The 27045-nt window shown below is 38.2% G+C and overlaps 1 protein-coding gene across 1 annotated transcript in view; it reads left to right on the top strand.

Annotated features, from left to right (window-relative positions):
- LOC308513973 (ankyrin repeat domain-containing protein 26-like) overlaps positions 1-25908 on the top strand; it is a 107918-nt gene extending 82010 nt beyond the window's left edge. The window contains exons 24-33 of the mRNA XM_081084015.1: positions 831-983; positions 3412-3482; positions 3814-3907; positions 8356-8468; positions 10222-10351; positions 17521-17811; positions 19969-20183; positions 21844-22072; positions 24524-24569; positions 25661-25908. Coding sequence (XP_080940141.1) covers positions 831-983; positions 3412-3482; positions 3814-3907; positions 8356-8468; positions 10222-10351; positions 17521-17811; positions 19969-20183; positions 21844-22072; positions 24524-24569; positions 25661-25797 — 1479 coding nt within the window. The 3' untranslated portion in view covers positions 25798-25908. The remainder of the gene's footprint in view (positions 1-830; positions 984-3411; positions 3483-3813; positions 3908-8355; positions 8469-10221; positions 10352-17520; positions 17812-19968; positions 20184-21843; positions 22073-24523; positions 24570-25660) is intronic.
- The last annotated feature ends 1137 nt before the right edge of the window (positions 25909-27045 follow it).

The following is a 27045-nucleotide window of genomic DNA, read 5'->3' as shown; positions in this document are numbered from 1 at the left end:
AACTATAATTGATTTAATCTTTCCACTACTATTTGCGGTTTTCTTTGAATATTTTACAAGTAATTTACTCATATTTCTCATTTCAAGGCCAAATTACTATCATTTAGAGATAAGTTTCTCCAAAGAGAAAATTGTAGCTTTCTGTGACTTATTAATTTGGCATTGTATCTCTATTCAGACTAGTGAGGGGTGGCAGGATTTATGTGTAGCAGGGAGGGAGGTCAAGGCCATTGGAATGACTTCACTTTTCTTCTAAGATAGAAACTATTGGAAGGATTTGAGCAGGAGATTGAATATGCAAGGAACTCTAAAGTTACTTGAAGCCTCTGATAAAAGAAAAAAGAGAGAGAATGTTCTGCAATATTGAATGTCCCACCACTTGATTCACCTACATACCCATTTTTCTTTCAGACATCAGTAGATTATAAAGATTTGAGATTCATGAAGGGGGAATTATGAGGGGGGAGGGGGTTGAATCAATTGTCTAAGTAACCTAATACTGATTAGGCAAGAGGATTACATTTTCTCTGTCTTTAACCTGATTGAGCAAACAGGAATGTGTCCTTATGAGAAAAAGAAGGCAAATTGATGTAGGTGGTGATATTTTTCCAGTTATATATTATGCTAATAACATGTGACTCTAACAAAGTATAAACAGAATGGGGCAAAAGTAGGTTTATAACAATACAAAATAACAATACAAGAATAAACTCAGTGTTTCACGTATTCACAACTTTAAACCTTCTTTTGCTTCATCCTGTATGTGAAGTTATTTATTATTAACAATTTAAAAATAATATAATTTATAAAATCAGAAATATCTTACCTAGGCAGCTGTGAGACAACTTCAACAAGAACTGGCTGATACACTGAAAAAACAGTCTATGTCAGAGGCCTCACTGGAGGTTACATCACGTTATCGTATGAATTTAGAAGATGAGAAACAAGAGTTAAAGAAGGAACTAGATCAAAGCAGAAGTCAGGTATATATGAAATTTAACCTGTCAGTTAATCTGTAGCTGGTTAAATAATAAAGTGTTTTAGGGTACTACATTTCATGGGCAGCTTTCTTTTGTATAGTTATTGTAATTAATTATAATTTTATTGTCTTTATAATGCACTTATTTCTTAGACCCTGGCTTTAATTCTGCCACTTATATTTTATAGGTTTTTTTTCTTAAAATATTTGCCCTTAGGAAAGTTGAGAAAAATGCATGATTCTTCATAGAAGTCAAGAGACTTTTTTCTACTAAAAAATATTTTTAGTGATATCTCCATTATTATGATGAGACAGCCAGGTGAAATCAGAGGATAATATTTAATGGGATGTTGCAGAAAATTTTTTTATTTCTTATCTTCACTTTGGTGAATGGATCTAGAATCTTTATCATAGATTTCAGAATAACTTGTACAGGAAGTTCATTATACAAAACATTTGAAGTAGGCATATCCTTCATTTCTCTCCCTTAGAAATATTATAAAAACATGGAAATATTCAGATCATGATAGTATGTACAACAGACAATTAAGAAAATGAAAATTAGATCCACCATTGGACTAAAAAACACACCTGTATTAATGTAATTCACATATCATATAATTTACCATTTAAATTGTATAATTCAATATTTTTTAACATAGTTAGAGAGTTGTCTACCTATCACCTGTCAATTATGCAATATCTGTATTATTCCAAAATAACAAACTCCACACCTTTTAGATGTCACTACCAGCTTCTCATCTCACCCTGCAGCAGGCAACAACCAGTCTACTTTCTGTCTCTATAGATTTGCCTGTTCTGTGTATCTCATGTATGTGCAATCTCTCTTTCTCCATGAAGCATGCTCTGACTGTTCAAACACTCAGTGACCTCATTCTTTTCAGCACTTGTCATCTTTTCTGTCCAGAACAATTTGGCCCTTAGTTTTACATTGTTTTCATTATTATCACGAAAGATAATCTTGTCTTTCTAAGTATAAGTTTGTTTTGGGGGGCATATTATTAGATATGATGGTTCCTATCCTTGTATACCTTGAAAATATTTTAGCTTAACTATTATTAGGATAAAATTAAATACTTTATACTACACCATACTTTCTTCTTGTAGATGTTGATTATAATTAATCATTTGTTTTCAGTGTATTTTAAGCAATTAAATATAAATATAATAGAGAATTGTTTATTCAGAAGCTCATCTTTTTTACCCTCACTGTAAGAAAAAAAATGTAAATCAGCCTTCCTTGACTATGCAGCCGGAACTGGGATATACAGGTTTATAGCACTTTGTAAACTCTGGAACAGCTTTTCTGGTATGCTATACCACATCACCTTAACCTACTTATCAGAGTACTTACTAAAGCAGCCCAACATAAACAGTTCCTGGGAATGAATGGGTTTGGGAACTTTGATTTAGCAATAGAGTCCGTTAGCTCCATGTTAGCGGCTTTCTCCTGTAAGTCATGTTCTCAGTCCAGGAAGTAGCTCGTGTTTGCATTGTAGCTCGTGATGATTGTCCACTGAGAAGTGCAGAGAGGAAGTATGTTATAAATTATTATAAGCAGAAAAGTATTATTGGCTAGTAGAATTGGTGAAAGTTTCAGAGTAACTTATACAAGAGACCACTTCCATTGACATGCCATTTGCCTAAAGTATAAAATTTTATTAGAATATAAAATATACAACAATAATAATGCTAACTACAAACACTTAGCGTGTACAATGAGCCACATACTCTTCTAAGTACTTTATGTATATTCCCTAATTTTATCTTCCCAACATCCTAGTGATGTAAATGCCATTATTATCTCCATTTTACAGATGAAGAAACTAACAAAGGAAATTTAAGTAATTTGCTCAAGTTCACACAGCTAATAACTGGGGGATTTTGGGATGCAAACACAGGCATTCTGGCTCCTGTTTAGAGTCTGTCTCTCAAGCTATTCCATGAAACTTCTAGGTGTCAACGAAAGCGGATGTTAACTCTTATAAGCACTGGAATAGCCATGGCCATTCACATTTGTGAATATTTAAAATTATAGTTGATATGGTGCTTAGAATACAAAATATAAATGTTTATCATAGGTAATTTTCTATTTTAACCCATTTGACCAATTTATAAATTTGTATATTTATTTGATAGATATAATTTTAAAACCTGAATAATGTTTTTGTTTTAGTACTAGAGGAGAGGTGGTGAACTTTTCTGGAAAGGGCCAGGTAGTAAATATTTTAGGCTTTGTGGGTCACGAGGTCTCTGTTGTCACAACTCAGTTCTGCTGTTTGGCACAAAGTAGCCATAAAAAAGTACACATGAAAGAGTGTGGCTGTGTTGCAATAAAATTTTAGTTACAAAAACTGGTAGATTTGTACTAGACTATCAGTAGTTAAAAGTATTTTTTCTCTTTATTTTAGTTGCAAGAAGCACAAGATCGATGTACTGCGGCTGTAAAATGTGCCGAGGAGACGCAAGAGCACATGCAAAAGTATAATTTAAAACAGCACAGAAAATATTTATAAAGCAAATGAGCAGTATAATATGAGAAATAGGTCAATTATTGTAGGAAAAACATTTGTGTTAAGCTGGATAAATATTTTAGCTTTGAGCTATTTTGAAATACATAATTTGTGTACATTGTCTCTAAATTTTGCACATTATCCACAAAACACAACTAGAAAAATGGCCTAATTGCCAAATCATCTACTTTTCAAATTTTAAGATTTTATGTAATTGCACCTTCAGAAGTCTTTTTCAGAAATTATTTGGTATTTTTATATTATGTGTGAGAATAATTATTTGCAAAATATATATTTTAGGCTTGAAATTGAAAATGACAAGTTAAAAGTTACAATAAAAAAACAAGCACACAAAATTGAACAGCTTCAGACCAACCTGTTGGGAAAAAATTCGGTAAGTCAATCTCTTAATTTCCACACACTGAAAATGAATTTTTATTCTCTAGTAGTAGTATATAAGATATTTTGGACAACATGAAAGTCTCACAGATTAAAGTATTTATTGTATTCATATTTATTATATTCTAGTAATGTAATTCCTCTTTATAGATGTTTACTGAATTCATAAAATTAATGGTTTTTATGGTAAGATTTTAATAAAAATATTGTGATAGCCTAGAAGCAATATTTGATATATATCACGTTTTCTTTATTCATTTGTCCAACATTTGGGTTTTTCCAGCTTCTGGCTATTGTTAATAATGATGATATAGACATTACAGATATTTATTTGAGTCCAGAAATTTGAGTAATGATCTAATCTACAATTCTGAATTTTTCTTGTAATAAAAACCCTCCAGTGAGATTTTGTAAATGAATTACTTTTAATGTTCTAGTTTGTTTTCTTCATCAAGAATGAATACTAGGTCATCATGCAAGTGTTTTTTTTTTAAATATATTTTATTGATCTTTTACAGAGAGGAAGGGAGAGAGAGAGTTAGAAACATCGACGAGAGAGAAACATCAATCAGCTGCCTCCTGCACATCCCCAACTGGGGATGTGCCCGCGACCCAGGTACATGCCCTTGACCAGAATCGAACCTGGGACCCTTCAGTCCACAGGCCAACGCTCTATCCACTGAGCCAAACCGGCTTTGGCCATGCAAGTGTTTTTTGAAAGGAGTATATTTTTTCCCTTGGCTGGATTTTTCCAGTTTTTAAAAAAATACATTTTTATTGATTTCAAAGACGAAGGGAGAGGGAGAGAGAAATAGAAACATTAATGATGAGAGAGAATCATTGATTGGCTGTTTCCTGCATGCCCCACACTGGGGGTCAAGCTCACAACCCAGGCATGTGCCTCAAACTGCAACCTCATGGTCCACAGGTAGACACTCAACCACTGAACCACACTAGGTGGACCCTTTGCTGGATTTTTAAAAAGAAAAGAGATGCTAATGAAAAAGTAGGAAAGGCTGCTCAATCAGGGCCTTATATAGCAACATATTACTTCTAGCACTACAAATTTGCAGATTATTTATTTTCCATTCACTTGTGCTAATCAGCCTTTCAAAGATTGAACAATCCAATCTCAGAAAAGATGGGTATGAGATCCAGTATTTCAATTTTTTTTTTTAAATATATTTTATTGAGTTTTTACAGAGAGGAAGGGAGAGAGATAGAGTTAGAAACATCGATGGGAGAGAAACATCGATCAGCTGCCTCCTGCACACCTCCCACTGGGGATGTGCCCGCAACCCAGGTACATGCCCTTGACCAGAATCAAACCCGGGACCTTTCAGTCCACAGGCCGACGCTCTATCCACTGAGCCAAACCGGTTTTGGCTCAATTTTTTAATGAATGGTGAAAACTGCATAACTAATTACCCAGCAGAACAGGTTTTCCTTCCATTCATACTTTCCTCTATAGGAGAGGCTACCTACGATTTCAGATCAGAAGATTGCACTGTGAACCCGAAGTTTAAGCAGTCTGGTAGATGCACCTACCAACTAGTTTCTTTCAGTCTCAATAGCTAGGTTCATGCAGTTTCATTATTCAAGATATACCTATCAGGGGAACTAGAACATTGTGTTCACTGGTCCTTCTTATGGCTGAAGAAACATTTAAAATTACTTTTTTCTAGACTTTATATGAATAAGTCATATTGTATTAGCATACTTTTCATACAAGTGAAATGATATATTGATAAGGAGTCTTATGTGAATTAGAGTGCCAGGAGTTGTCACCTTAAAATTTCATACAAAAATCTCTTAAGGTATCAAAAATTGAAAAATTTGTAAGAATACCCAAAATTGATTAAACTTATACAAAAATAATGAGGAATTTTTTTTGTAGATTCCAGTTAGGTTTATGACATAGAATTATTAGCCACCTTAAGGCCTACCCTGTGAATAAAAAATTTATAGAGTAAACATTTCAACCAATTTAATCAATAGACCTAACTTCTCTGGAAAGTTCTCATCTCATGAATTCTCAAGCCAGAGACTATCTGGGTTAGGATATTTGACCAACACAATATTGAGGTGAAGAGTCTGAATTGGCAAGAAGATAACTCTAGTTTTCTCAAACCTTTAAACTATATAGTTGAGTATGCACGTGAAAGGAACTTCAGAAGACTTCCATAGGCCTGCGGGATCGGGCCAAAACTGGCCCTCCAACATCCCCCAAGGGATCCTGGATTGTGAGAGGACGCAGGCCAGGACAAGGGACCCCACCAGTGCATGATTGGGGCCAGGGAGCGAGGCGGGAGGTTGGCCAGCTGGGGAGGGATCATAGGAGGGCTCGAGGGCATGGCCGGCCTGTCTTGCTGTCCCAATCAGCTGGACCCCAGCAGCAAGCTAACCTACTGGTCGGAGTGTCTGCCCGCTGATAGTCAGTTCACATCATAGCAAGCAGTTGAGCTGCCTTAGCATATCATTAGCATGTTACACTTTGTTGGTTGGACGGATGACCAAACGACTGGACACTTAGCATATTGGGCTTTTATTATATATAGGATAATCAAAGGCTAATATGCAAATTGTCCCCTCGACCGGGAGTTCAACCAGGAGTTCAACCAGGGGGCAGGGCCGGCGGGCCAACCGCCCACGGCAGCTCCTCGCCCTGGCTGGCCCGGCCCGATCGGCCCTGATCGGGGTGGCCCGGCCGGACCCCAACCGTGTACGAATTTGTGCACTGGCTTCTAGTTTTTTAGAAAGGCAAATAATTGATGATCTGATGCTTGTGAAAAACATTTGCATTATAAGGGGAAAACCAGATACAGAATGCTGGTCAACATCCTAAGGCTGAAGGTGGCCCCAAGATCAGAAAAATAATACTACACTCAAAATAACACCAATATTGCCCTGACTGGTTTGGCTCAGTGGATAGAGCGTTGGCCTGAGGACTCAAGGGTCCCAGGTTCGATTCCGGCCAAGGGCATGTACCTTGGTTGCGGGCACATACCCAGTGGGGAGTGTGCAGGAGGCAGCTGATCAATGTTTCTCTCTCATAGATGTTTCTAACTATCTCTCTCCCTTTCTCTCTGTAAAAAGTCAATAAAATATATTTTAAAAAAATAACACCAATAAGAACATAAAATGTACAAGATTACCTATCTACAAAGGTAACCCATACAAAGTTATGGTTTATGAGTGTGTGGTTAAGGATATTGTCTATTGGGAACTAGACTAGAAGGGAGAAAGAAAAGTACAGATGACCTCAGTAAAGGGATCAAATTGGAAATGTTGATTAGGGAGTCTGGTTTGAAGTATGGAAATTTAAGGAACTCAGAATTTTTTAAAAAGTAATAGAGTCAATACCTATACATCAGGGTTACTATTTGGAAACAAATTGGGGTTAGAGGAGTAGAGGGAAGGTGTGTGTGTAATCATTGTTATCAGTTACTGCTGAGAAGTAAGGCAAGATCAGGACTAAAGAAAAAGATGGCCCTCAAATTGTTTTAGTGCAATTATAGGATTGAAAATCAGATTCTTATGTAAAAGAAGAGAATAAGTATTGAAAATATGGCCGAAACCGGTTTGGCTCAGTGGATAGAGCGTCGGCCTGCGGACTGAAGGGTCCCAGGTTTGATTCCGGTCAAGGGCATGTACCTGGGTTGCGGGCACATCCCCAGTAGGAGATGTGCAGGAGGCAGCTGATCGATGTTTCTCTCTCATCAGTGTTTCTGACTCTCTATCTCTTTCCCTTCCTCTCTGTAAAAAAAATCAATAAAATATATTTAAAAAAAAGAAAATATGAATATGCAGATGAGACCTTGCATTATAGAATGTTAGAGTTTAATGAAAAGGGAAAACAGGATGGTAGAAAAGCTAAAGAATCAAATAAAAGTTATGTTTTTGTAAAATATAGAGAAGACAAACTATTTAAAGAGAAACATGTTTAATAGAAAAAGAGAAATTGAAACCTCTGGAAGAAAGTTTACAGAGAATGAGAGTCTTTAGCTCATCCTAAAGTCAGATTGTCATTATAAAGAAATGGAAACTGTGGGAATTTCAAAGATTATCTTAGTAAGATGGGATTTAATAGAACCTAGAATATGTTGAACTATTGTTGAAAATGTTTCTCAGGCATCTTTAGAAACTAAAATGTCAATATAGCCATTCTCTTAAAAAAATTTAAGACTTAGTATTTTATATATAAAAACCTCTGTTTTAACAAATGCTGGCAATTTAAATTCCAGAAAAAAAGTGATGAAAATATAAAGTCAATTTAAGCGGCTGTAAAAAGTCATTAGTTTTTAAATCTACCTTATTGGCATCAGTTTTATAAACCTGTTTACACATATTATTCATGAATTCATGAGAAATTATATTTATAAGAATGAAGGGTGAGTCTTTAGGTTTTAAAAAGTTAATTTTCTTTAAAAATGTTTTTCAAAGTCTCAGGATGAAAAGGAACAGTTAAAGAAATATATTGAGTTAAAACAGTCTTTGGAATATAGCTTGGATCAAGAAATGAAGAAAAATGATCAATTAGAAAAAGAGATTACCAGGTAAGATTTTAATATTTCAGAACATTCCTAGCATTCATTAATATTCAGCTGTCATTTTACTTTATTAAAGCCAAAATACAAATTTATATTCTCTCTGTAATTTTCATAATTAAACAAATTACCCTATTTAAAAATTTACTTAAGAAACTCAGAGAACAATCTGAAACTTTTTTGAATGCCAAAATATTGTATTTAGTCTTTACTGATTCCAAGGTAATGAGGATACCTTTTACATATCCTGTCAACTGCACTTTTCAAGTCTACCTTGAATTTTTATTTTTGCAAGATATCTTTGCTCTCTGTGGTAATCTTTCCTTCATTTAGGAGTGTGCTTTCCTTCAGCATTCAAATAGTTTAGTATCTATGTCATTGCTTAACAGCATCAAACATTATCTTGATTTGGCTTACATTTCTTTCTCCATTTTTAGTGATAAAATATATCACATATACAAAAATGTATATGTGACTTTAAATAGTTGTATAATCATGTTTTTATCAATCAATAAAATAAAAAAATAGGCCCTGGCCAGGTGGCTCAGTTAGTAGGAGCTTCATCCCATGCACCAAAAGGTTACAGGTTAGATTGTCGGCCAGGACACATACCTAGATTGCGGGTTCGATTCCCAGTCAGGGTATACATGGGAGGCAACTAATGGATGTTTCTCTTGCTTTCTTTTCCTCTTTCTCTCTAAAAATCAATAAAAACATCCTTGGGTGAAGATTAAATTACTACTAGTAACAATAATAATGGTCTTTCCCAGAGTCTGGGTAGTCCCCACATGGCTTCTTTCCTGTTTATTCGCTGAGCACTTAAGTTTGTCCTCTCATTCTCATCAGTGTTTTCCCTCATTTAACTGTCTTTCTCTAGTTGTTTTGTATCCCTTTCATTTTGTTAAGATTGTGCTAGCAAGTATCTTTTCCTAAAACAGTCTTGAGCCTGGCCGGTGTTGCTCAGTGATTGAGCCTCGACCTATGAACCAGGAGGTCCTGGTTCAATTCCTGGTAAGGGCACATGCCTGGATTGCAGGCTTGATCCCCAGTGTGGGGCGTGCAGGAAGCAGCCAATCAATGATTCTTTCTCATCATTGATGTTTCTATCTCTCTCTCCCTCTCCCTCCCTTTCTGAAATCAATAAAAATGAATATATAAAGAAAAAAGTTGATGGCTTTAAAATCTTTATTTAAAAAAAAAAGTCTGTTGAAGAGACTGTTACACATTATCTCTGATTTACTTTCTTCTAGAGCCCTGCCCCTTTCCGAATTTCCCTTCAACTCAGACTTCAAATATTTTTCTTTCCTGCTTCTCTTTTTATTTTGAAAGACCTCCTTGATGTTTTTTGTTGGTACTTTTCTTCTTTTCTTCTTGTTGTCAGTAGGTATCAAAGGTATTTTCGTGTCTTTTCAAACATTCACATGTAATTATACTTTCCTATTTTACCTTGGATAGTGATCTCTGGTTTCTAGTTGATATTTAATTATAGGTTAATGTTTTATTTAATATACTAAATTAATATTAATAATTTATTTATAAGAATTCTATGTAGTTACAATATTAACTCTATCATATATGTCATGAAATTTTTTTTCATGTTATTATGTAATATAATTTAGTAGTATAGTTTCAAACAATATTAAATTGGGACAAATGAAAGGATATTTATAGATTTATATGACAGAACATCATATCTGTTTAAATAATTATTAAATATGTATCCTTAAAGAATTTGACTTACTCATTTTATACATTTCTGCAGATTTAAGAAACTCTTAAAAATTACAAAAAGGAAGTTAAATGAATATGAAAATGAAGAGCTTAGTTTCCCTGGAGATTTAAAACCGAATCAAGTTGAAATGGATATTCAGATTAATATATTAAAACATAAGGTAATTTTTAAATCATTTTTGGGACAACAGATCACCTAAGTTGGGAAAATATATATCACTTGATGCTTTGAGCAATGAAATATAGATTTTTCTATTAATTTTATAGACTTGATATCAGTGAAGAAGAGCTTTTTTCCTGATCACTTTTCTATTAAAAGGGCATATTGTTAACTCTCCTATCTTGAACCCTGATAGGAAGCATACCGTTTCATTACAGGTCCCCAGGCACCAGCACCAAATCAAAATTTGGGGGGGTAACAGCTTTATTGAGATATAATGCACATACCATTGCAGTTCACTCATTTGAAATGTACAATGCAGTGGCTTTTCTACATTCAAAGAGTTATACAATGATCATCACAAATAAATTTTAGAACATTTTCATCACCTTAAAAAATAACCCTATGCCCATTAGTATCACCTTAAAAAGTAACCCTGTGCAGGGTGTCCACTTTCTCCTCTTCTGAGTCCTAAGGAACCACCACTGTACTCTTGGTCTCTATAGATTTGTCTATTCTGCACATTTCCTGTCAATGGAATCACACAATACGTGGTCCTTCTGACTGCCTCTCTTAATTAGCATAATGTTTTTAAGGCACATCTATTTTGGAGAATGTATCATCAGTACTTCATTTCTGTTTATTGCTGAATAACATTTCATTGGGAGCAACCACATTTTTCTGTGTGTTCATCATTTGATGGATCTTTCTGTTACCACTTTTTGGCTTGGTTAATAATGCTGCTATGAACATCCATGCCCAAGTTTTTATGTGAACATATATTTTCATTCTCTTAGGAATATACTTATAAAATGGAATTGCTGATTCATATCTTTAACCTTTTGTGGAACAGCCAGACTGTTTTCCAAAGTAGCTGCACGATTTTACATTTTCATATGCAGTGTATGGGAGTTCCAATTCCTCCACATTCTTGCCAACACTATCATTGCCTGTCTTGATTGTAGCCATCCTGATGGGTGTGAAGTGACATCTTTTTGTGGTTTTGATTTGTACTTTTCCAGTGGCTAATAATGTTGACCATCTTTTCTTGTGCTTGTTACCCATTCATATATCTTCTTTGAAGAACTGTCTATTCAATTCCTTTGCCTGAATTTAATTGGATTTTTTATTATTGAATTGTAAGAGTTCTTTATATATCCTAGTTACAAATTCCTTATTAGATAAAGGATTTTCAAATATTCCTTCCATTCAGTTCACCTTTTCACTTTCTTGATGGTATCTATTAAAGCTCAGAAATTTTTGATTTTGAAGTCCAGTTAATTTATTTTTGTCTTTTGGTTTCACAACTAAAAAGACATCCAAATCCACGTCTATGTTTCCTTCAAAGAGTTTTGTAGTTTTAGCATTTACATTTTGAGTTAATTTTTATGTATAGTATGAGTTAGATGTCTAAGTTTATTATTTAGCTTGTGAATATCCAGTTGTCCCAGTACAGTTTGTTAAAAAAAGACTATTCATGTCTGATTTACTTGTTTGGCACCCTTGTTAAAAAGCACTAGGTGATAATGTGAGGGTTAATTTTTGAATTCTCCCTTCTAATTCATTGATCTATAAGTCTGTCCTTATGCCAGTACCAAATCAAATTTTATGAGAACTCCTTCCCAGTCATTTTGCATATTACCAGTTATTTTATCTATAATAATAAAAGCGTAATATGCTTACTAGACTGGACGACCTTCTGGATGAAGCCACGGTGACAGGGGCCGAGGCAGAGGCCCCCAGCCACAGTGGCAGGCGGGGGCCGAGGCAGAGGCAGCAGAGACCCCCAGTGCCACAGCCAAGGCAGAGGCAGCTGCTGCAGTGGCAGGGGCCAAGACAGCCGCAGTGGTGGCGGGGTCCCAGCCCCTTGCATGAATTTTGTGCATCAGGGCTCTAGTATCTATATATATAAAATGCTAAGCGACTGTTACGACTGGAACGACAGGTCAACCAGTTGCTATGATGCACACTGACCACCAGGGGGCAGATGCTCAATGCAGGAGCTGCCCCCTGGTGGTCAGTGCATTCCTGGGGAGTGCCTGCTCATCCAGAAGCCAGGCTCACGTCTGGTGAGCCCAGTGGTGGTGGGAGCCTCTTCCGACTCTGCGGCAGTGCTACCAAGCTGCGGTGGCAGGCACAGCGGACTGGGATGTACGTGAGCGGTGCGGCGCCAGCTCAGGCTCCTCTCTGGCCACCTGCTTCTTGGCGCACTGCTGCATCCCTCAGGGGATGTCTGACTGCCAGTTTAGGCCCAATCCCTGCAGGCCTAGCCTAAACCGCAGTCAGACTTCCCCGAAGTGGTCCTGGATTGCAAGAGGGTGCAGGCGAGGCTGAGGGGACCGCACCCCCCCCCCCCCCCACGCACAAATCTGTGCACCGGGCCTCTAGTAATAATAAAAAGTCAGTGTAGTGGAATGTTTTTAACTCTACTTTTGTGAAGATTTTTTTTGCTTCTTGATAAAGTCTGTGGCCAGCTTATGTTTTGCTGACTCTGTAACGTGATGGAAAAGTAGGCTTACAAAGGTAATATCTACTCCTTTTTACTCCATGCAAAAGTTTAATCTCTAACCCAGTGCCTCTCACTTCACTCCCATTTCCATTAAATCCTGGTAACAGGATCTGCTGACTGGATGAAAAGGGGCCACATGCTAATCTGACTAGCTCAGGAAAGGCCTGCATGGTGGCCTTGCAAACTCAGAGACCTAAAATAACCACAAAGAATGTTCTGAAATTAAACTTTAACCAAAAGCAGGTATGGTGGGTAGTCATATCTTAGGCTGGTATCTTCCCTGACAAGGATCAATTTTGATCTTAACTGAGCCTAATATCTTTTTGCATCTAAATAAATATCTTTAGAATGTCAGGGTAACTTGTAACTTCCCTTTTTTCGGACCCCTCAGGATGGAGACCACAAAATATCTCATTACTAGAGGCCTGGGGTATGAAACTCGTGCACGGGGGGTTGGGGGTGGGGGGGTAGAGGGAGAGGCAGTCCTTCAGCCCAGCCCACACCCTCTCCAATCTGGGACCCCTCGGGGGAGGTTCAACTGCCTCTCGCAATCTAGGACCGCTGGCTCCTAACTACTCGCCTTCCTGCTTGCCTTATCGTCCCTAACCCCTCTGCCTTCCTGACTGATTGCCCCTAACCACCTCTGCCTGCCTGCCTGATAGCCCCTAACTGCTTCCCTGCTGACCTGATTGCCCCTAACTGCCTCTGCCTCACCCCACACCCGGAACTCAGGATTCTCTCCTCCGGCTGGTCGCAGGCACCCGGGCTTCCCTCCCTCTGGCCGGCCACAGGCACCCAGGACCCAGGCTGGCTTCTCCCGGGCCGGCCACAGCCGCAGGGGACCGTGGACAGATGGCTTGTCCCTCTCCAGGGCTGCAGGAACAGCCACTGGTGCCCGGGACTATGGGCAGGTGGCTTGTCCCTCTCCTGGGCCACAGGCACAGCCACTGGCACCCAGGACCACGGGGACCGTGGGGCGTGCGGATTGTCCCTCTCCTGGGCTGCAGGCACAGGCACAGCTACTGGCACCCGGAACTGCAGGGCATGCGGCTTATCCCTCTCCTGGGCCACAGCCTGGCTGGTCCCCGTCCCTCTCTCCCCAGTGTTGAGTGTCTGAGCCATTACAGTGTGACGGTGTGATGACCCTGACGGCATGATAACCATTTGCATATTAGTTCTTTATTACATAGGATTATTGTTATGTTAATTGTTGACTTAACTATCCTGTACCCACCTATGTAAAAAAAGCTTGTGTCTATCATTTTACTTTTTACCCAATCTTAGAGGACCCCCCTATCCTTTGATTTCTCCTGTCTCCCTATTCTATCACCAATGGATTACATGTAACCCAGTTATGTCTCTACCTTTTATGGTAATTTATAAAAATAGGTGAAAAACCACCTTTCTCAGGAGCATTGTCTCAATGCATTGGGATTCTGCTTCCTGGCTCAAACAAATTTACAAAAATTATTTACAGGTTTGAATGTTTCTTATGTTAATATGACTTAGTCATCTATTTCACTATGTTTAACTCCTAATCCATAGACTCATTGATAGATTTTACTGCCTAGGGAGGAAAAGATTAAAATCTGGACTGTCACCTTTCCTCTTTGGAACTCTCTCAATTTGAAATGTCAAAATTTTAAAGCAAATTTGTGTGCTATGGTGAAGTATTGCAGTATAACATAAAGATGAGGTGGTCTTACTCTCCAATACAGACAAGTTTGAAGTACGGTAGAGGAGAAATTGTATTTAAATGGTGCCAAAAAACACTGCATTTGTTTTACTACTGAGATTTAAAATGATTTCATAATTTTCTCTGTTTCCTCACTGAGGAAAGGAAAACTTAGTTCTGAACATGGAATGATTTTCCATGGCTGTGGCTGTTCCCTCTGAGCTCTTTGTTCTGTCCTTTTCATAAGAAGTGACCTGTGCTTGCAGCTCTTTTCTTAGCCTGCTTCCTCCCTGAGGAACATCTAACACCCACAGGTCTTTATGGTCTTGGTCTCCTTTAGTCCAAGCTAGCAAATAGGGTTTTGCTACTACAGTTCTCTTAGAAGCTTTGAGTTTCCTATGAATTTTATTGGGTTCATGCCGTTAGAAAAGCCACTTTCATAAATGGTTTTCAGATAGCTTGGGCTTCCTGAAGGACAATGCCTTTAAAATTCTTACATTCTGAAAATCCTTAGAGGAATGTGAGGCACCACGTAAATCTCTCTGAGATCTTAAGGGTTTTTTTAGTAGTCTTGCTTAGTCATCCTTAGACTGTTTTCCAGGAAGCACCCTGGATTTGATGTTAGCCCAGAAGCCATTTATTTATTTAAAATTATTTGACTATTGGACATGTGGGAGAAGCTATAAATGGAAAATGGATATTTGAAACCGTAAGTCCTGGTTCTCTTATATTTAACTAGAGGCCCGGTGCACGAATTCATGCACCAGTGGGTCCTCAGCCTGGCCTGTGGGATCGGGCCAAAACCGGCTCTCTAACATCCCCCAAGGGGTCCCGAATTGCAAGAAGGTGCAGGCCAGGCTGAGAGACCCCACTGGTGCACGATCAGGGCCAGGGAGGGATGCGGGAAGTTGGCCAGCTGGGGAGGGACCATGGGAGGGTTCTAGGATGTATCTGGCCCATCTTGCTCAGTCCTGATCGGCCAGACACCAGCAGCAAACTAGCCTACCAGTTGGAACATCTGCCCCCTGGTGATCAGTGCCAGTCATAGCGACTGGTCGACCGGTCAACGGTCTGTCCCCTGGTGGTCAGTGCACATCATTGCGAGCAGTTGAGTGGCCTTAGCATATCATTAGCATATCATGCTTTGATTGGTTTAATGGCCGACTGAATGACAGGGCACTTAGCATATTAGGCTTTTATTATATAGGATAGTCTTTCTTTAGCTTATCTCTCATCAATTTCACTTTCAGCTGCTTCATGGTGAGAATCCCTGTCATCCTCGTTTCAGTGTCATTTTGTTCACTTGCCTAGAAGCCCTTGCTGTCAGCCTCTTTAGGGACCATCAGGCCTCCACTCACTGTTTCTTGGAGGCCCTTTGGTTTTCATTCTCATGCTCTCTACATTATCTCAGGTTCCACCTGCTTCCTGTTCAAAGGTACCCCCACATGTGTGTGTTTTTTTCTCTTTTAGTGTTAACACTCTATTTTTAATGTCAGTATCTGTGCCAGTTATTGATTGCTGCTAAATAAAACACCTCCAAAGCTAGTAGCTCAAAACAGCATTAATTTTGTTCACAAATCTGCAGTGAGGCCAGGCTCAGTAAGGCCAGCTCATTTCTTTTCGACTTGCCATCAGCTGGGATGACTTGAAACTGGGACCTGGAATCATCTTAAGTCTTGTTCACTCACCTATCAGGTGCAGCAGGCTTCTTGCTGGGTCATTCACTGGGGCAGTCTCAGCTGGACACCTATACAAGGACTGGCTATGTGGCCTGGGCTGCTTCGTTCTTTATAAGATGGTGGCTGGGTTCTCAGGGTGAGCTTCCCTAGAGGGAGAGAGTATCACCAGACATAGCAGTCACACAGCAATGCCACCCTATTCTATTCACTAGAAACCGTTAGTACTAAGCACCTATTTCATGGAGGGAGATATGCCAAAGAATTTGTAGATGTGTTTTAGAAACTCCACAACATTCACCTTGTCTGGCCAAATCATCATCATATCTAAAGAAAGTAGTTTTCCCAAAGTCAGGACTGAATTTCCAGCAAGTTTCTGTTGTGTCGTTATTGTTTTAGTATGTTCTCTTATTTTGTGGAAAATAACAATTTCAAGATAGCACTACTAAACTAAGCCTTTTTGTTATTTTTCTTAAAAATGTACGGCTCATCTCACTTTATAGTGGCAGATGTGATTTCTATTTAACCCTGGTAATCATTTCTTCTTGGAATACAATTTAACTTAGCATCAAACATTGGTAGTTCAGTCTATGACATTAGAATCTGTATTTATAAGATTCATTAATTAAAGTCTTATTTTGAAAGTCTTATTTGGGGAGGCATTTATTTATTCAGGTCTAAATATCTCAATATGATATCCCTAAAACGTCTTTAAAAACTACGGAGAATTAATATTGGGGAAGAGGTAAAGACTTTCTACTAAGAGGTGACCTATAGTCATTTTGTGGAGGGAAGACATGAAACAGTCACAGAAAAAAGAGTATAAAATCAAGTGTACACATTGTGTGGCAAAAATGACAATAATTATATTTTTGTGACTCCTGATGGTTTTATTTTTTATTTATTTATTTTTTAAATATATTTTATTGATTTTTTACAGAGAGGAAGGGAGAGAGATAGAGAGTTAGAAACATCGATGAGAGAGAAACATCAATCAGCTGCCTCCTGCACATCTCCTACTGGGGATGTGCCCGCAACCCAGGTACATGCCCTTGACCGGAATCCAACCTGGGACCTTTCAGTCTTCAGGCTGACGCTCTATCCACTGAGCCAAACCGGTTTTGGGTCCTGATGGTTTTAACTTTGGTCTTAATCTTGGATAATTCAAAATTCCACATTCTAAGACTCTACTAGAGTACAGATAAAATTTGATTGCAACTAAATTTGCTTCAAAATTTGATACTGGTGTTGAGTTAGACTATTCTTAGTCTGCACCTTAATAACCAAACTATATTATTTTATTCTTGCAGAATGATGATCTTACAGCAAAACTGGAAAGTGCATCTTCAAAGTGTATACATCTGGATGAAAAAAATAAATTTCTTCAACAGGAGTTATTATCTATGAAAGCAATACAAAAGAAATGTGAAAAGCTAGAGAATGAAAAAAAGAAGTGGAAACAAGAAGTAGTAAACCTCAATAGACTTTTAGAAATGAATGTAGTCGAATTTGGTGAAGTAGAACAGTATAAACGGAAGATTGAAGAAAGAGCAAGACAGGATGTAGTAGAAAAATTAAAAGAAGTCAATCTATTTTTACAGGTTAATTTATTGATCTTAATGTGCTTTAATTCATTACACTGTAAATTACATTGTATGTATTTTCCTACTTCCCTTAATAGCAGTTTGTTTTGTAGATTTTCTGGAAGGAAGGTGGCTTTTGTTTCTCCTTCCAATATTTACTTTTTCATCATTATTACCAAATTAATCTTTCAGAATGGTTTTTATTAAAGGATAATTTTATTTTTAAGACCAATAATGTAAAACAGGACTATTAGGAAGAAAAGAAAAAAATGTAATTTAACACATTGTTTGCGGGTAGTTTTTATCGTGCGCTAAGAGGTGGCGCGGGCCATTTTTGCAGTTGAATAGATTGATTACCGTTATACCTGGAAGTACATACATAATTTACCATTGTATGTGTTAGAGACCCAAATTTTGTCCTTTGGAATTCGTATATCTGCATGTTAGCATCCCTTTAGAGCAATAAAAAAGTATAAAAATAAACGTATTTATACGTTACCCGCATTCTACCGCTAGTCTATAAAAAACGTATTAATACATGTCCCGCGCTCTACTACCAGTCAACGTAAAACGTATAAATATGTTTCCCGCATACAATGTGTTAAAAATTATACCATTATCCTATCTAATAATAGAGAAACATGGTAATTAGCCATAACTTCGCTACCCTTCCCATTGGCTAATCAGCAAGATATGCAAATTAACTGTCAACCAAAATGGCAGCCAGCAGCCAGGCAGCTGAAGCGAACAGGAGGCTTGCTTACTCCAGTGATAGAGGAAGCCAAGGTTCCCCGCCTGCCGCTGCCGGCCTCTGAGCTTGCACTCTAAGCAACTATGTTGCAATTATAGAAGTTAAACAATCCCCAGAAACCTGCTTTCAGCCGTCAGAGCTGGAGCTAGCGGACCGCAACAGTGTTACAATTATAGAACCCAAACAAACCCAGATACCTGCTTTCAGCAGCTGAGGTCTCAGAGCTGGAGCCGAGCCTCAGAGCTAAAGCCGGCTCTCAGCTCCAGTGACAGCCATAGAAGGTAAATGAATCACAGAATAAAAAAAAAAAAGGAGAGGTTGGAGCTTCAGTCACCCGCCAGCCTGTAAACAGCCCTCAGCCCCTCACCCAGACTGGCCAGGCACCCTTGTGGAGACCCCCACCCCGAAGGGGGTGTGACCAGCTGCAAACAGCCATCATCCCCTCATCCAGGCTCGCCAGGCACCCAAGCGGGACCCCCACCCTGAAGGGGATGGGACCAGCTGCAAACAGCCATCAGCCCCTCATCCAGGTTGGCCAGGCACCCAAGCAGGACCCCTACCCTGATCTGGGACACCTTTCAGGGCAAACCAGCCAGCCCCCACCCATGCACCAGGCCTCTATCCTATATAGTAAAAGGGTAATATGAAAACTGACCCTAACAGCAGAAAGACTGGAAATGACTGGTCCCTGAGGGGTCCCAGACTGTGAGAGGGCTCAGTCCAGGCTGAGGGACTGCCCCCCCCCCACCCGAGTACACAAATTTTTGTGCACCGGACCTCTAGTCTATATAATAAAAGCCTAAGCGACCATTATGGTAGAATGACCAGGACGACCAGTCGCTATGATGCATACTGAACACCAGGGGGGAGCAAATGTTCAATGCAGGAGCTGCCCCCTGGTGGTCAGTGTGTTCCCACAGGGGAGTGCTGCTCATCCAGAAGCTGGGCTCATGGCTGGCGAGCGCATCAGCAGTGGCAGGAGTCTCTCCTGCCTCTGCGGCAGCACTAAGGAACAGCGAGCTAAGTGGTAAGGAGCGAGGTGTCCCAGACTGCAAGAGGGATGTCTGCTGGGGGGTCCTGGACTGAGAAAGGGTGCAGGCCGGGCTGAGGGGGGACCCCCCCCCCCAACCCAGTGCACGAATTTTGTGCACTGGGCCTCTAGTTAAGGTATATTGTTCAATTTTTAAAATTTTAAATTGATTCTATTAGTCTTGAATTATCCAAATGTATGAGTACTAATAAAAGACAGACTTTATTTTTATAATGTAGTTTTAGTTTTGTTAACTTTGATATTAAATTTTTAAAACTTAAGCTTTTTTTCATGTTTAAAGATGCTCCCTTAATCATTAACTCAAAATAAAGGAAACAAATATAATTATTCAGATTATACTTATTTTAAAAATATATCCTTCTTATTGCTTTAGACACAAGCAGCATCTCAAGAAAATCTAGAGCAGTTAAGAGAGAATCATAATACTTCAGTAAGAAGTCAGTTGGAACTCAGAATTAAAGATCTGGAATATGAACTCTTCAAAATGAAAACTTCTCAAGATTCTACAGAAATAAATTTGGAAAAATATAAGCAACTCTACCTAGAAGAATTAGAAGGTAGAAAATCATTGGCAAATAAACTAAACAAGTAAGTCAAAACATAGGTGTGGAAGACAAAAGGCAGAATCAGAGAAAATAAATTTACCTCATTATTTAGTTTCTAAAGCATAATTTTTATCGAACTAGGTTCATGAGATTAGTAGAACATGGAAACTAAGTAGTATAATTTTGGAAAATGATGTTAGTAAATGAACTTATCCTTCAAATCTTTGTTCAGAACAGTTTGCATCTCCCTCATTTTTGGTTTTATGTGCCTTTATGTTTTTTCCCCTTAATATTTTCATGTAGCTAACCTGATCTACTAGTCTTTAAGCTAAGTGCTTTGAAAGTTTTATAATTTATACAGCAATATTATTATAAAATTGTCAGAATTTCCCTAAATAGAAATATTAACGAGTTTAACTATGTTTCTTTGAAGTTAATAACTTAAATCCAAAGGGTTAAGTATTGGACACATTCTGGCATTTGGCAAATTTACTTTCTTGATTGTGATCTTTGTTATTATCACTAAAGGGCACCTTGAGAAAACTATCCTTACATAGAGATATATGTGTTAAATAGGGAAAGATTAACATGGGGTGAAGGGCAATATAATTAACAAAGTGGCTAAAAGTGATGAGGTGGTCTGTCTGAGGGGGATGTGTAAGACAAAGGGCAGATCCCACCTCTAATGCCTTGGTAACAATGTTATATGCTGATTGCCTCCAGAGCTGTTTTCATTCATTTTGATCACCAGCTAGACCAGTGGTTCCCAACTTTTTTTTGGCCATGCCCCACCTAAGCATCTCTAAAATCCTGATGCCCTCTACCCCCTGTGACATAAAATTCTTATTATTAAAAAAGTGAACTTTTATTCATGTGGAGGAAGCCTAAAAGTCCATTAACTTGGTCTAAACAAGCTTCCAAAGAGTATGGCATCAATGAAAGAAAAAAAGAACGAAAGGACAGTTGAAGTATTGAAGAAGAAATCACTAAAAAAATTGTTAAAAAATAATAATATGAAGTGATATAAAAAAATAATAAATAAAGTTTCAAAACATACAAATAGAGAACTGAAATGCATAAATGTGTCAATGTATGTTTATATACTGTATATGAGGTCGCTAGAACCATAAGAAATGCAAAAAATTCACTGTTAATAACTCATTCTCGAATTGCCCCCCTATGGGGTGTGTGCCCCAGGTTGGAACCAATTTACTCGGCTATCTTGTTCTGCCTTAGAGGTTGTTGTTCTAAATTATGCCTTGGCAAAATGCTTAAAATCTCCAAGGTAATGAGTGTATTGTACAAGGGTGATGAAAGCAAATGCTTGACAATATCTTAGAGAGGTGTTTTTTTAATCTCTAAACTGGTTCACTAAGTGTGTCCAAAGGCATCTTCAAGAATCTCTGAGTATAGCCCTTCCAAAAGGCAGCACGTATTATTTGATGAGCCATTTACATCAGTAATAGCCATTTCTCTCTCCTCTGTACTTTAGATTACTTGTTAGTTAGGAACCCCCATTCCACACAGGTATTTCTTTAGAACAATTTAGAACCTATTCTTACATATAGTAGTTCTGCTCTGACACATTTTCAGTGTTAAAATCCTGTTTAATGGGGAATTCCATTTACTGTTGTGGCAACCTAAAGAAATGTAAGTCACTTAGGGAAAAGGCAAGTCCTAAGCATTTTTTTCAATCTCCACAGGACTAAGGAGAGGCTAGCAGAGGTCAGCACCCAGCTTCTCCTGCAGAAACAGCAGAACAGACCTTCACTCAGCGTTCCTAATACGAGGCCAGTCCTGGAGACACCTGGTGTTGGAAACTTTAATAATAGTTTTGTGCTCTTTGGGCATTCTCTTCCAAGAGAAAACATGGTGATTCCTACCTCAAGGCCACGGATTTCAAGTAACAGCATAGAGACTTACTTGATCAAGGTTTGTTACATTATCTTTTTTCCCTTGGGTTTCAGATTTTTTTATACAATTCTTGCATTTAATTTGGTGAAATTGAGTTGTTTAATTGACTAATGCACACTAAGTAAAAGTCTTCATTATTTTGCTTACATAGAAAGGAGACTGAAATTTTAGTCTTTTTTAAGTCCCTGGACCTGTCATTTATAAAAAATACCTATCGTTAACTTTATTAATAAATGTGACTAAAGTGATACATTTTAAATTTCTTGAAAAGCTGCATTAAAGTTTTATTTTAGAAATTAAGTATTATTGCCTAATGATCAATGCTTGGAGATGCTTTAGCATACTTTCTAATAGGTTTTAGTTTGGTGATGGTTCATAACAATTTTAAAGTTTTGCTGCACCCTGGTTTTTTCACCCCTAAGCATAAGTGAATGATTGACATCCAAGCACTTATCCATATCTGGATGTTAGTTATTTAAATGAAACTGAGATAAATCCTTTTGTGAATTAAATAAACTTGTAACACTAAAAGGATTAATTTCTGTTTTTAAATGAGAATTTTTGCCATCTTCTTAATGGGAGAAAACATTTTTAATTGCTATTTTACTTACAGCATTTTTATTTCAATTTTTATCAAATGTGTTACTGAGCAGTTTTACATTTTCTATATAGTTAAATTAAGGAAATATTTGAATTAAAATTTTTTTAAATTTATTTTTTATCTGTGAATTTTTAAAATGAAGTTCACTATGTCTGTATGCCTTGTTAGCCTTTGAATGACTGATGACTAAGATGGCAGTGATAAGGAGGCTTGAAATAGCAACTAGTTTTCATTGTGTGTCATTGTTATTAATATATCCATTCTTCATTTATTGACTTCTTTAGCTCCAGAATTTGTTTTGTTAGAGGCACCTCTCACAGACACCAGAGCGGTATACTGGACAGCCCCGAGCCAGTGGGCGAGGGCAGTCTGCAACCTCAGTCCTTGTCTTCTCATATAAATGAATTAATATGAGAGGCCTTGACTGCGCTGTGTACAGCCAATTGATTAAAGCAATAAAAACATGCACCTTTATTAACGAGCAAAGAAAGCAAGCCTATACACCTGGCTTATGAAGTGCAGAGGGCTCTGGGCTCTCAGCTAATCTGAAGAGTGAGTTGGGTGGGGGTCCGAGGAGTTATATACCCTCCTGTCTATAGCTTTCAAAATTCCTTTGCTAAATATTTTGCTATAGATTCATTCTCAAGGTCCCTTTTTACTTTGTTGTGGCCTTCCCAGAACACATGAGAAGCACTTTATCTTGCCAAGCCTTGAGACTGCTGGCTTTTCTGCTTAGGGAATATAACTGCCCTGTTTTCCTTTCCCTTCCCCCTTCCCTTTCTGGAAACAGCTTGGGTGGTGTCACATGTTGGTTTTGGTGGGGTCTCGAGGAATCACCAGGGCATGCAAACAATGCAAGCCTGGTTGATGGAGCCTCAGATATGATGCCTGCCTGCCCTCTCTGTGCCAGTGGGAGAGCGGGGTGGGTCTTAGAATAAGAACAATGGCCTCTGCCAGCAGTTTTGTCTGGCAGAAAGCTGCATTTCCAGCTCTTGCCCTGATGCCAGACAATTCAGTTCCTCCTCATGGAGCTGCTGCCACAGCACTAGAGTTCAGAGGCTGTGAGTCTAGCATAAGTCTGCGCATGGTCCCTTTAAGAGGAACTGCCTGGGACTCCCAGCAGCCCTCTGTCTTCCTCAGCCACAATCCCTGCTGGTTGTTATAGCCAGAAGTTATGGGGATTTCTCTTCCTGGCACTTGAACCCTGGGCTGGGGTACCTGGTGTGGGGCTGGGATCCCTCACTCCTCAGGGGGACCTCGGTAGCCAAGATATCTCCGCTGATTTTTATCCTCCACATGTAGGTGTGGGACCAACCTGCTTCCACTGTCCTCCCCTCCCACCCGTCTCAATGTGGCTTCTTATTTAAATTCCTGGTTGGAGAACTTTCATTCAGATAGATTTCAGGCAGTTCTGAATGACGGTTGTTCTGTAGTTCAGTTGTAGTTTTGATGTGGTTGTGGGAGGATTCGAGTACTACATTTACCTACACTGCCATCTTGCCAGGAAGTCTGATTAAATTTTTATAAAGGGCAGTTTTATTAAGAATTTTAGAGTTACGCATTATCTGTAAAATATGGCTTGACATGTTTAAGCTTCTTTGTACCAGTGAGATCAGGTTTATGCAATAGACCAATATTAATTATAATTTTATCAGATTAATCTAAATAGCATTACACATACATGTTTCCATTATCTAAAATTATAATAAGAATTTATTTTATTTTAGTTATGTGATTATTTTTCTATTTATGTAATCCCCAAGTTAGGTCTGGTCTCTAAGGGATATCTTTCATAGGCTGTTTATCATTCCTATAATAATGTCTCATGTTTTACTTAAATACAACAAATAATATTTGACTTATTGCAGATGCAGCAGGACTTTGAAAAAACTCTAACTAGAGAACTAAAAGAAGGTATGTTGCCAAAATTTATTAATCAAATTAGGTAGCATTGATTTCTGAAATTCACTGTAAACAGTAAGTGGCATTTGTTTCCATGTTTGGGTAACATAGACTGCATTAAATGTTTTCTTATACATAATGAATGAAAAATGTGAAAGCATAAATATTCATAAGGAAGAATACACTTATTCTGCATTTATTCATCACATTCCATAGCTTTTTAAAAATTTCAAAAGTCCATGTATCTCTTTTCATTTCTGGCTGTCCCCTTCCTTTCCTCTGCCATCCCTATGGAACTGTCAACATACACACTGAAGCCGTCAGAAAACTGGGCTTCATCCACTTCTCATGTTTTCGCTAGTGATGTAATACTTAGTCAAGCAGTTATAGTTCATATAGCTATCACCCGAGGGGAGACATTTAGATCTCCAGGCATTGACTTTGTCATTTTTTTACCTTTCACCCTCAGGAAAATCTCCAGATTCCTTTGCATGGAGTAAAAATACCACAATCCATTTAGTTCTTGCCACATAATTCAGTCTTATTTCTAGATGCTACTTACCCTACTCTGTCCTTTGCTCTAGCATCTAGCAAACTGGACTATTTATAATTCTACAGTGCTCATCCTCACCTCTAATCTTGGCATCTGCTGCATTTCACTTTCTGGCATACTTTTTCTTTGTCCTTCAGGTATGAACTTACCAATCCCTCCACCAAAAAGCCAACAAGATTGACACAAAACTGAGATGTCCCTTCTGTGTACTCCAGTGGTGCCCTGTTTGTGTTTTTTTGCAGTACATATGACTCTGAGTGGAAACTGACTACTTATCTGTCTTTTCAGTTTGACTCTGTCATCTTTGTCTTGTAACTCCAGCACTTGTCATACTACCTTAGTGCATGTTGTTGAATAAATGAATGAAGGGCAAGAAAACTAGAAGCTTTGATAACCACAATATCAACCAATTCAGTGTGCAACCATGGGCAAATTATATTTCATAATAAATCTTATGTACTGTAATCATATATAGATGTTTGTCTTCTTCTTAACACTTTTACTCATTTATAGTTTAGGTAAAAAATATAATTCTTCCCTTTTTTTCCAGATGCTGCTGAATTTGAATCTGAATCCTATAGAGCTTATCCTGTAGGATTAGTTGACCAGTCAAATTCATATCAAGATTTACTTTTGAAAACGTCACGAGAATATGTACAGATTTTGAAGAAAAATTATATGATCTGAAACATAAATAGTAAAAATGTATTTACTGGACTATTTACAAAATATTTTTATTATTTTCCATTAAACTCATGACATGTAAAATCTTTATTAAAGAAAAATACTTTTGGATCACATTTGTGTGATGAAAATATATATAGTATTTTAAACTCTGTTTCTTGGCATCTAATTAACTTTTAAGCAAATTTTGTAGGTTAAAGCCAGCACTGTTGAGTTTTACATACTCAAACTATCAAAATGCCAGCTCTTTGAACAACACCCAATCAAACAAGTTGTCATTCACACTCTAGCTATATAATTGATAGCTTTTGTGAATTTTTCAATTTTACCACTATACTAGAGGCTCAGTGCATGAAATTCGTGCACGGGGTGGGGGGGTGGGGGAGTTGTGTCCCTCAGCCCAGCCTACACCCTCTCCAATCTGGGATCCCTCTCACAATCCAGGACTGCTGGCTCCCAACCACTCGCCTTCCTGCCTGCCTGATTGCCCCTAACTGCCCTCCCCTGCAGGCCTGATCGCCCCCTACTGCCCTCCCCTGATGGCCTGGTCACCCCTAACTGCCCTCCCTTGCTGGCCTGGTCACCCCCCAACTGCCTTCCCCTGCAGGCCTGATCGCCCCCAACTGCCCTCCCCTGTAGGCCTGATCGCCCCCAACTGCCCTCCCCTGATGGCCTGGTCCCCCCCAACTGCCCTCCCCTGCTGGCCTGATTGCCCACAACTGCCTTCCCCTGCTGGCCATCTTGTGTCCACATGGGGGTGGCCATCTTTTATGTTGCAGTGATGGTCATTTTGCATATTACCTCTTTATTAGATAGGATTTGGTCCTAAAGATTTAGACAGACATCATTTTTATATCCACTGTTACAACTACCATCAAAGTTTGGATATATTACAATTGTTATAGTACCATTAGACATATCAAATATACCATATAATATATATAATATGTATAATATATGAAGCATTTGTAAGTTGTAGACATGGTACCTCTTCACTCCTAAGTACTTTAGTGTGTAATTCCTAAGAAAAAGGAACTGTAGTACAATTCTCAAAATTGGGGAATTAAAATTGGTTCAGTATTAATATTTAATATTAGGTCTTATTCAGTTTTTTCCAATCATCTCAGTAATAGACTTTATAGTAAAAGAAAACTCAAAATGATGTGGGTGTCCAATTGTCCTCTTTCTCTAGTCTTCTTCAATCTGGGACAATTCTTTAGGCTTCCTTAACTTTTCATGACTTTAACAGTT

Source organism: Myotis nattereri, assembly GCF_964212035.1.
Source record: "Myotis nattereri genome assembly, chromosome: 1".
Taxonomy (NCBI): Eukaryota; Metazoa; Chordata; class Mammalia; order Chiroptera; family Vespertilionidae; genus Myotis; species Myotis nattereri.
The sequence above is the reverse complement of the archived record's forward strand: the minus strand, read 5'-3'. Positions and strand labels throughout refer to the sequence as shown.